Here is an 11,191-nt window from a genome sequence, read left to right on the forward strand (position 1 = left end):
TATATATATATATATATGTAAGTACACTGTCACTGTCTTCAGACACACCAGAAGAGGGCGTCAGATCTCATTAAAGGTGATTGTGAGCCACCATGTGGATGCTGGGATTTGAACTCAGGACCTTCAGAAGAGCAGCCAGTGCTCTTAACTGCTGAGTTATCTCTCTAGCCCACCCTTTGGTTTTTAAATTACACATCAATTTCTTGTTTTGTTTGCTGCTTATTTGTTTTGAGCAATTCAAATAGTATGTTACATTCATCAAGCTGCTCAGAGGAGAAGTCTGCAGGTGTGGACATGGTAGCTCATGCCTGTGATCCCAGCACTGCAGAAAACAAGACAGGATGAGCAAGATTACAGGATGATGAAGAGTTTGGGGTCAGGTTAAGCTACGTAGCAAGATACTACAGTATAAAACCAGGACAGGCTGAATGTGGTAGCTCAAGCCTATAACCCAGAACTTGGCCGGTAGAGGCAAGATGATGAAGAGTTAAAGGCCAGCCATTGGTGACATAGGCTGTCTGAAACAGAAAGAAAGAAGAAAAAGAAAGTAAAAGAGACAGGGGCATGGCTCAGTTGGTAGACTACTACGTATCATGCATGAAGCCCTGGGCGGTCCCTAGTGTCATGATAAATTACCTGTATTATATATACCTATAACTTCAGCACTCAGACAGTGCAAGCTAAAGGATCAAAAGCCCAAGGTCTTGCTATGCTCCATAGTAAGTTCCAGGTCACCCTGGCCTATGTGACACTCAGTCTCGGTAAAGCAAAACAGCACAGGGATGGGTCAAGTAGCCAACTTACAAAAAATAATTTATTTTTGTTTGTTTCTGTTTTTGAGATAAGGTTTCTCTGTGTAGCCATGGTCATCCTGTAACTTGCTTTGTAGACCAGGATGGCCTTAAGCTCAGAGATTCATCTGCCTCCCAAATGCTAGAATTAAAGGTGTGTGCCACACCACTGTCCAGCTTTTCTTAATTATGAATTAATTAATTTTATGTATGAGTGTGGTTTTTTGCATGTCTATATGTGTACCTATGTTCTTGCCTGGTGTCCTCAGAAACCAGAAGAGGATATTTTGAGCCCCTGGAATTGGAATCAGGGTCCTCTGCAAGAGTGTAAATGCTTGTACCCGTGCAGCTAAATACCCAGCTCACCTTTGCTGTTGTCTTGAAGCAGAGTGTTAGGCCCTGGCTGGCCTGGGAAAGGTAAACAAATTGATTTTGAACGCACACCGCACACCTCCCTGTTCTACCTCCCGAGTGCTGGGATTAAGAGTGTGCACCACTGCTGGGCAGTGGCAGCCACGCCTTTAACCCCAGCACTCGGGAGTCAGAGGCAGGCGGATTTCTAAGTTCGAGGCCAGCCTGGTCTACCGAGTGAGTTCCAGGACAGACAGGGAGGGCTACACAGAAAAGCCCTGTCTCGAGAAAAAAAAAAAAAGTGTGCACCATCACAGCCAGCTACCTTATTTTTTAATCTTTGTCATTTTATGTGTATATGAGTGTTCTGCTTACACATATGCCTATGTACTGCATCCATGCATTGTTCAGAAGGTGGCATCAGATCCGTTGGAACTGGGGTTGCAGATGGTTCTGAGCCATTATGTGGATGCTAGGAATTGAACCTAGTCCTCTGGCAGAGCAGCTAATGCTCTTAACCCCTAAGCCAGCCTTACCTTACCTCTTGAGACAGGGTCTATTTCTAAACATGTAGCTCACCAATTAAACTAGGCTAACTGGTGAGCAATCTCTGAAGATCTTTCTCTCGATGCCTCCCAACCCTGGGAGTTATTACTCTGTCTAGCTTTTACATGGGCACTGTCTCAAGACAAAAGGCAAGTGCTGGCACTCTCCATTTCTCCTTCTGTGTTTGCCTGTCTGTTCCTTTGCTTTTGTTGTGCTAGGGATTGAACCTAAGGTCTTGAACATGGCAAGCAAGTGTTCTTGCACTGGAACAGATCCATAGCTCTCTCTCTTTTTTTGCTTCTCACCTTTTTGGGTTGTTTTAGACAAGCGTTTATGTAGCCCAGATTGATCTTGAACTCTTTGATTTTCCTGCTGGGACCAAAAGCATGCACCTAGATTAACTATTTTATTGTTTTAACTCTTATAAATGACATGGAAAAGCAGACCATCAATAATAAATGTGTGTGTGTGTGTGTATGTGCACAGGAATGCATGCATGCTAGAGTATACATGGCATGTATGCACATCCTGTGGAGGTAAAAGGATAACCTCAGGTGTCATTACTAAGCACCATCCACCTTTTGTTTGAGACAGAGTCCCTCACTGGCCTTGGGCAGGACTGACTAGTTGAGGTTTTCCTATCTTTGTGTCTAGAATGAGGGTTATAAGTGTGTGTGAGACCATGTTTTGCCTTTTTTTTTTTTTTAACATGGTTTCTTTTTTGTTTTTCCAAGACAGGGTTTCTCTGTGTAGCCCTGGCTATCCTGGAACTCACTCTGTAGACCAGGCTGGCCTCAAACTCAGAAATCTGCCTGCCTCTGCCTCCCAAATGCTGGGATTAAAGGCGTGAGCCACCACCGCCTGGCTTTATGTGGTATCTTAGTCAGTGTTCTATTGCTTTGAAGAAACACCATGACCACGCTTATAAAAGAAAGCATTTGATTGGTGCTGGCTCATAGTTTCAGAGATTTCGTCCATTATCGACATGGTGATGGTGGCAAGCAGCCAGACAAGGTGCTCTAGAAGCAGCTGAGTGTTCTCCATCTGCATCCACAGGCAAAGGGAAGAGAGCATCATTGGGCTTGGCTCTGACTTTTGAAAGCTTCAAAGTCCCCCCCACCCCCATGACATACTTCCTTTAACAAGGCCACACCCTGGTGACCAAGCATTCAAATCTGTGAGTCTTTCTCATTCAAACCGCTGCACATAGGCTCTGGGGATTAATCTCAGCTCCTCATCCCAGCATTTAATCAGCCCTTTTATTGTGAGAGAGTCATAAAACAGATATATGTTGATTCCTTATACCAGTTTACATTGTCAGGTTGTATTGGAACAAGAAAACTGTAGAGCCCTTAGTGCACAGGGCCTCCCAGCTACCTGGGTAATAGTTCCTAATGATGTCATTTAGTTTAGGTTTGAGGAAATCCCTTCTAATCCATCCTGGTGATTTAGAACTATAATCCTAGCATTTGGCAGTTGAAGCAGGAGGTTCAGTAGCTTAAGATCATCCTCGGCTATATAAGTTCAAGGCCTACCTGGGTTGCGTGAGACCGCATCTTAAAACAGGTAAAATCCCACTAAACCAACAATAAACTCTTTCCATTATCCCATCTCCCCACAGGAATAACAGCCAAATGAAGAAGCGTCCAACTTCTGCAGTGGGCTACAAGAGACCTATCAGCCAGTATGCTCGGGTTGCCATGGCAATGGGGTCCCATCCCAGATACAGAGTAAGAAGCTGGGAAGCAGAAACCAGGAAGGGAGAGAAACCCAAGGAGAAGGGATGCTTACAGCATGTGCTTCCTCTTGGGGTTGGGGTTGGTCTTACGTGCATGTATTCAGATGCTAAGTTCTGTGCCCCAAGATAGGTTGCAGTCTGGATATGCGCACTGTATTGACCAATGTGACCCCAATAATTTATAATTATTTATTATTTATAATTGGATGATAAAAGGCTAGAGGCTGTGACTGGACAGGAGAGGAAGGTGGAGCCTGAGATGGGGATATGTGTGTCTCAGGTAGGGACCAGGAGGAGAAGGAAGAAGGTAAGGGAAGATGGAGGTGGTCATGAGGCAGGATGGACCAATAGTAGTATGTGGTCAAGAGAAAAAACACCCTGAGGACCCATAAAGAGCAGAGCAAAAAGAGCAAGTCTCAGTTGGCAAGTAACACAGGGCCTACGGCTACGAACAACTCAGAACCTGCCAGGATTACAGCTCACTAATAAAACTGTATCAGGTTTGCGTCTTATTCAGGAGCTAGTAGGGCTAGAGTGTAGGAAGAACCCTCATAGATTACTTTTATAAATATCCCATCCTAGTTGTGTTACTTAAGACCCAGTGCCTAGAAGATGCATTATTTTACCACAGGCTGAAAATATAATGTTTTTGGAACTGGATGTGTCCCCACCGGCTATCTTTGAGATGGAGTTTTCTCATGACCAAGAACAAGACCCACGGGTACTACACATGGAGAGGCTCATGAGGTTGGACAGCTTTCTGGAAAGACCGTCCACAACTAAAGTGCGAAAGTCGAGATCCTGGTTAGTACAACCTTGGTCAGAGTGAGCAACTGGACTTAAGAAGTGGGACTGCACGGATTGGTCAAGGCTGAAGAGGGTCTGAGTGGCAACCAAAGAGAGTGTGGGGAGGTGGGGGTGGGGGCTGAGGAGAGGGGAGGAAAAGCTTTGATTTCTGTTCTCTGATTTTCCTAATCTTTCCTTTGGTCCATCTCATTGCCTCTCTACAGGTGCCAGAGTCCTCAGCGGATGCCTCCACCCTCCACAGCTCATGCCTCCGTGACCTCTGTTCCTCTGCACCCTGCAACAGTGGTAGACCATGACTGATACCCCCCAGTCAGGCTGCCCATCCCTGGTTCATCCCATCTGATGCTTGGTGCGTGTGTGTTTGTGTGTGTGGTATGTATGCATGTGTGTGTGTGTGAACTAGTGTGTGTACCAGTGTGTGTGAAGGGGCAAGAAACTGTCAGGTGGTGTCTCTGCCTGTTCTCTGTGCCTCCTTTATTTAATTCATGTTATTTATTCATGGAGCTTGGTTAGTGAGAAGAGATCCCCTTGCTTGAGATGCCTGGTCCTGCCATGGTCACAGCATAGCCTCCTGTTCTCTTGACTAGGGAGAGACCTTAGGCAGGCCCCGAGCTCCTTATGTCAGCTGCCCCTGAGAGGGAAGATGGCTAGTGCCTGAGAAGACAGTGCTTCCTTTACCCATCCAAGTCCACAGTTTCCATCTTCTTGTGTGATGGTGAGCAGCCGTGGATGCTTTCTGGCACAGGGAGACTGCTGGTGTCCTCTGAGGGTGAGAGGTGTCCTAATGGTGTTGGGCTTGCACTCCCAGTGGACTGAGCTGTGCTCGATTCTTTCTGGGCCCTAGACTCTTCCAGCCTCCAGGGCTCTTCCCCAAGGACTTTCAGTAGCCCAAGACTCATCCCAGGCTTTCCAGCCTTGGCAGGAACTTGTGGCTTCCCCAACTCCACTTCATTGCCAGCCCTCTCTGCCCTTGGATTGGGAATTGTCAACCAAACAGTTGTTGCCACCACGAGACCTGCAGAAAATGGAACAGTGTGGAGAACACATGGCCTGCCGTCAGGGACAATCTTTCTTCAGTGCCCTCCCTTCTCCAAGAAGCTCCTTTGGAGAACAAACCATCAGGCCACCTCTCCTCCAGTGAGATGTGGCTCCTTCCTGCGCTCATCACTGTTCCCTGAAGCTGTCAGGTCTCCGTCCACAGCGGAGAGAACCAGTGCTCTTCTCCCCTTACTGAATGCAGATGACAAAATCCTTTGCTTTGTGCCTCCAGCTAAGACAAGAAACAAACCCAGGCCCAATTTTTGCCAGATTTACCTTTTACCCCTATTTCTTAGTCACATCTTGGGGGAGGGGGCACTATTTTGTTGAAAAATCAATCCATTCTTTACTACTTGTGTGACTTGGTCCTTCCTCACCTTCCTTTGTGACCACCCCAAATGTCTCCGGGTATTGCAAGTGATAAGTAAATTTCTATTTTAAAAAGTTAATTTTCATTGACCTTTATTTTTTACATGCAAGATAAAACATATTTTTTTAAGATTTATTTTTATTATTTTTAAACCATGTGTGTCTACATACATGAGTGCAAAGGCCAGAGGCATGGACCCCCTGGAGCTGGAGTCACCTGACCTGAGTGCTGGGACTTGAACTCAGGTCCTTCTGGAGGAGCAATGTGCTCTAACTGCTGAGCCACGTCTGGCTGCTTCCTCTTCTTTTTCTTTTTCTTTTTTTTAAGATGTGGTCCTGGCTTGCTACTAGTATTCACTTACTCTGTGGCCCACCTTGCCTCAAAATTGAGGTATTCCTGCCTCAGCTTCCCAGGTGCTGGGGTTATAGACGTGAGCTATGATGCCCAGTCTTTATTTTTAAAATGTTTTTGTGTATATGTATATATGCAATTCCACAAAAATTGTTTAGAGTCACTCAGGTTGAGGTAGAAGAATTGCCAGTGATGATAGCTCATTCTATAAACTGAAACCTTGTTTAAAAAATTTTTTCAAAGCGGGAGAGAAGGTTCAGTGGTTAATAGCACTTGCTGCTGTTCCAGAGGGACCCAAGGTGGGTTTCCAGCATCCACACCAGGCGGCTCCAGGGGATCTGGAACTCTCCTATGGCCTTTGCATGACCTGTGCACACGTGAACATACCCTCCTACAGATACAGACACACATATAACTAAAGATGAAATAAGTTTCTTATAGTTGGGTTTGATCGGAGTCTGGTGCATGCACACCTTTACTCCCAGCACCTGGGAGACAGAGGTAGGTAGACCAGGAGTTCAAAGTCTCCCTTGACTCCATAGCAAAAAAGAGAAAATAAATAATAAATTTAAAAGTTTACATTAAAACTATCCAGTTCTAGCTGTTCTACAACTAACTTGGATTCCTTCCCTAATTGTGTTTCTGATATGCCTCTAAGGAAAAAAAAGATCTATAACCCTCTATTTCTGCTGTTTTGTGTTGCTTTGTTTTATTCTGAGACAGGGTCTCTCTGTCTGTAGCCCTGGCTGGCCTGGAACACACTGTGTAGACCAGCATGGATGAAGCTTACAGCTACTTTCCTGCCTCTGCCTCTAGAGTGCAGAGATTACAGGTATGTAACACCATGCCTAGCCCAATGTTGAATCTTTTCCAAGTCCTGGAGCTATGCAGAAGCACACAGTTTGTTGTATAAGGAATTGTAATTTCTGCTGTCAACACTTAACAATTCACTACTTAATTATTATTTATTGAGTATAAAATTAGGTTGAAAAATTAAGAAATTCTCTTAGTACTAAAAATCATACTGCCAAATATGTTGACTTATTTTCAATATGCATACTTTGGTGGGTGGTAGTGGGTAAATTTGGGGAGAGAAAACAGGGAGTTAGGATTTCCAGTGCCCTAATGTTGGGAGTCTCCTTCCCTGGCTTATGAGCAGGTCTGTTACTTATGTAAGACATGAAGCTGACAGATCTGCCAGAAGTTCTGTGTGGCAAAGGGCAGCAGGCCCTTCTCGTCCTTTGGGAAATGAGTCCCTCTTGCACCATTCAAGGTCCTGTCTGAGCATCACTTGCTTTGACTCCACTGTTGTGCTCTCTACTGCTCCACTGGACTGAATGGCTGAGCCTTGCGGCTGCCTGCCCTTCAAGGGAATCCTAGGTTTCTGTCAGAACCCTGTGATTGATACTCAGGATTCAAATCAGAGGAATGGCTTTCTCTGGAACAGGAGCTGTGTGTAGAAATCTCCTGATGTGAACTGGGCATTGAGGGACCTCCCCCTGACCTCTCTGTCATTTGTAGATGAAGCTGCATGAGTCACCCCATTCATCACTTGGACACACTGACTCCACATTGTCTGGTCCACTAACCTCACAGTCTTATAGCACAATATACCCCACTTCAGCACCGCAGCCAAAGGCTGGGCCCAAGGTGTGGTCAGAAGAGGTGCTCCTGCCTGTGGTATTATATGTGTGTGTTTATGTGTGTGTGTTTATGTTTACCTGTACAGGGGGCACTGCACTCAATGTAAGATACCCTGGAGACAGGACTACCGGAGGTGGCTGGATCTCAGTCTCTGTCTCTCTCCTTTTTCTTTTACTGTATCAGACATTTGATTGACAAAGTACGGGCCTTAATTAGGATCAAATTTCTATGTCTGTTGCTATGGCCTTTAGTTAAAGTTACACAAAGTAGCCCATTCTTGTCACTCTATACATATGGGACATATGTAATATATAAATATATAAATATATATAAAGCATTAACCTCTGCCCCCTTGGTTTAGGATGAAGGCCTTTCTGTTGAGTGGAAATGCACCTTAGCTTGGTGCTGCCAGCAGCCTGCAGGCCCCAGCCCTGTTGAGATGAACACATTTGACAATAAAGGAATGAGTATCATTTTGTGGAGTCGCTTGCCTGCTTCTCTCCCTTTGCCTCCTGCATTCCCCTTTTCAAGCTCGCCTTTCTCTCCAGCTTTTTCAAAAAGTGTTTGGAGGCTGCCCCCAGCGACCAGAACATCGGAGGAGAAATAACTGCTCAGTGAAAGGATGTCTGTAGAGCTGCTAGATTCGCTTGCTGTTAGGGGGCTTGTGTAGCATGTTCAAGACACTGCTCCATTCCTGGCACGGGAAGAAAGAAAAGGATAATAGATAGGCTAGGGCTGGTAAGAGAGCACAGTGGGCAAAGAGCCTGCTGCCAAGGCCGGCAGCCTGATTGGATCCCCAGGGCCCACACATAGTAGGAGAGACAACTGATGCCTACGAGTTGTCCTCTGATCTCCATATCTGTGCTACAGCATGGGCACACCCACCCACCCACACATATGTGCTGTAACATATATGATCCAAATTGAGTGTATTTGAATTGAGGGAGGATAAAGGGAAAGGGTCCAGTCGGGAAAGTCATGAGTAGTTGCGACTGAATCCCCAGTCCCCACGTAAAAAGCCAGATGCACCAGAACCAGCCCTGGGGAAGCAGGGAAAGGGGGTCCCTGAGGCTGACTAGTTAGTCCAACCAAATATGTGAGCGCCAGGCTTAGTGAGAAACTCCCTCTTTTAAACTGCACATTTATCTACTTGCCTATTCATTTACTTATTTTGCTCAGTGTCAAGGCATGCATTGGAGATCAGAGGACAGCATAAGTTCCCTCTTCCCATCTGAGTCTCAGGTAATTAGGCTTGGTGGCAAGCACCTTTGCCTAGTGAGCCATTTCACCAGCCTGAGATTCATTCTCAAAAAGGAAAAGGTAAGACTTAGGAAGACACTTTTGGCCTCTAAATACATGCACATATCACTCCTCCCATACTCACAAGATGGAGAGACAGAGACCATATAAGTATGAATTTATCTTCCCAGGAGGTGGAAATGCTCTTATGGGAGGTCTGTGCCAGGGCTGTGGTTGGAGCAGCTGCTCATGGTCTATGATAGCAGCCTTCAGACCCTTAGTTCTGAGTTATGGCTCACCTCAGAATTGATAGGGAATACTCAGGTTAGCTGTCAGGGATTAGACAGAAAAACATTCATGAAAAGCACATGCATACGTCTGGCATACAGACAGTGCTGCATCCCAGTACAAACCTTAGTTTCTGAAGAGGACATACAAGCACCCTGCCGGAGGCCCCATGTTCCACTTACTGTGCACAAAACAAACATCTTGTCCATCTTGGAGGGAATGAAAAGTAGTGACTGCCGCAGACCTTCTTTTTCCTGTGCCTGCGTAAAAACAAGTCTCTCGAGCAGATGGGCAAAGAGTCGGATGGGACAGACAGTCACACACAAGAGAGGTGTTGAATCTGAATGTAATTTTCTGGTCGAGCTTAGACTAATTATATTACAGCGAATATCATAAATTGTAAAACATAACAGATAAGGTACATTGAAGTTTCCCAAGTGCAAGAGGAGTGACTACAAAAGAATTTGCAGGAACCAGATAAATGTTTAGGTTAGAGATAAGTATCCCTCCAGATGCAAGAGGAGTGACTTTAAAAGGACTATGTTTACTTAGAGATTAGCGCCTGCTTCAAATCAGCCCTGGCCAGGCAAGAGTTTTACACTTTGTTAATTGCTCCAGGGGGTTTAACTCTTGACAGGCTTCAAGAGTAATGTAGTGTCACTGACCCCGAAATTCTCTAGGCCTTGTTAAATTTTATCTAGTTTGGAGAATTCCCATTATCAGGATAGTATATTAACTTGCTGTGGTGTGGAATGTAGTTTGTAGTAAATATTTCTATCTCAGTGAGACTTTTAGTCTTTTTCTGCAGATAACTGAGCTAATGGCTAGTGCTTTTATTGTTTTTGTTATTATTTTATTGTTTTTGTTATTATTTTATTGTTTTTGTTATTATTTTATTGTTTTATGGTACAAACCTAAATTAGTTACTGAATAGGTTAAACTCCTTGCTGCTATCTGGAATCTAAGAACACTGGGAAAAGGCTTTAGCTATGTTAGAATACAATCTTAAAAGGCATTTACTATAAGGTAATGCTTAATAAAGTGCACGTGAGTCTATACATTAGACTAATGAGGTGGGAATTTGATTATTATGGGTTCAGGAGAAAACGCCAAAGCTCCGGGAGGGGAATTACCATGGAACTCTGATCCTCAAGAACAGCTTCCAGGCTTTACGCCTGTCAAACTGACCCAAACTGGAGAGCTGACTTTCGTCAGACCTCCAGGAGAAGAGTCCTAGAAATTCATTTCTCATGAGCAGCTTTTTGGCATTACTGCCTCAAGCTGGCTCCACTGGAGTCCCTTGGCAAGTGACCCCACCAAAGCCTCATGCCCTGGCTCACAGGCAGCTCACCAGTGAGCAGTTTGGACAAGGGTGTATTTTCAAAGGTATTTCTTGCCCCTGTACTTCCAGCCTTCAATCCTGGCCTTCAGGCTGAGTGTCACTCTGGTGTTGAAGACATCTGCCAGGGCTTGCATTGGGCTCTTTGAATAAAAATATAAAAAAAGATATAGTGAGAATTTTGGTTTCTTTGAAAACCCAGTTATGATATGTGAACATGGTTTTGTTCTAATCCCAGGTGTGGGATATGGGGCTGCTTCAGACTGTCCATAGCCACTGACTGTGATTGTCTCATGCTCTAGGAGGGCGTGAATTTTGACAGCTGCATATAGTTTATGTTTGGCATTCTGGGGACTCTTTTTTTTTTAATTTTAAAGATTTATTTATTTATTTTATGTATGTGGGTACACCATAGCTGTCTTCAGACACACTAGAAGAGGGCATCAGAACTCATTACAGATGATTGTGAGCTATCAAATGGTTTCTGGGAATTGAACTCAGGACCTCTGGGAGAGCAGCCAGTGCTCTTAACTTCTGAGCCATCTCTCCAGCCCCCTCTGGGGACTCTTGAGAAGGTATAAATGCGAGAGGCCTTGTGGCAGCTGCTGTTCCCACTGTTGCGGCTGCTTTTGCTATTGCTGGATTGCTGAGTTTCTGGTTGGAGGTATCCTGATGACTGAGATTGGACT

General features: G+C 44.9%; 1 protein-coding gene across 2 annotated transcripts in view; it reads left to right on the forward strand.

Annotated features, from left to right (window-relative positions):
- Kif3c (kinesin family member 3C) overlaps positions 1–8,122 on the forward strand; it is a 40,641-nt gene extending 32,519 nt beyond the window's left edge. Inside the window, exons 7-9 of one of the 2 annotated variants that reach the window (XM_021179345.2) lie at positions 3,310–3,418; positions 4,058–4,230; positions 4,437–8,122. In XM_021179345.2, the coding sequence (XP_021035004.1) occupies positions 3,310–3,418; positions 4,058–4,230; positions 4,437–4,533 (379 nt within the window). In that variant the 3' untranslated portion in view covers positions 4,534–8,122. The remainder of the gene's footprint in view (positions 1–3,309; positions 3,419–4,057; positions 4,231–4,436) is intronic. The other variant, XM_021179344.1, reaches the window with a different exon arrangement.
- The last annotated feature ends 3,069 nt before the right edge of the window (positions 8,123–11,191 follow it).

The sequence above is a fragment of the Mus caroli genome, chromosome 12, assembly GCF_900094665.2.
Source record: "Mus caroli chromosome 12, CAROLI_EIJ_v1.1, whole genome shotgun sequence".
In the NCBI taxonomy this organism is placed as follows: domain Eukaryota; kingdom Metazoa; phylum Chordata; class Mammalia; order Rodentia; family Muridae; genus Mus; species Mus caroli.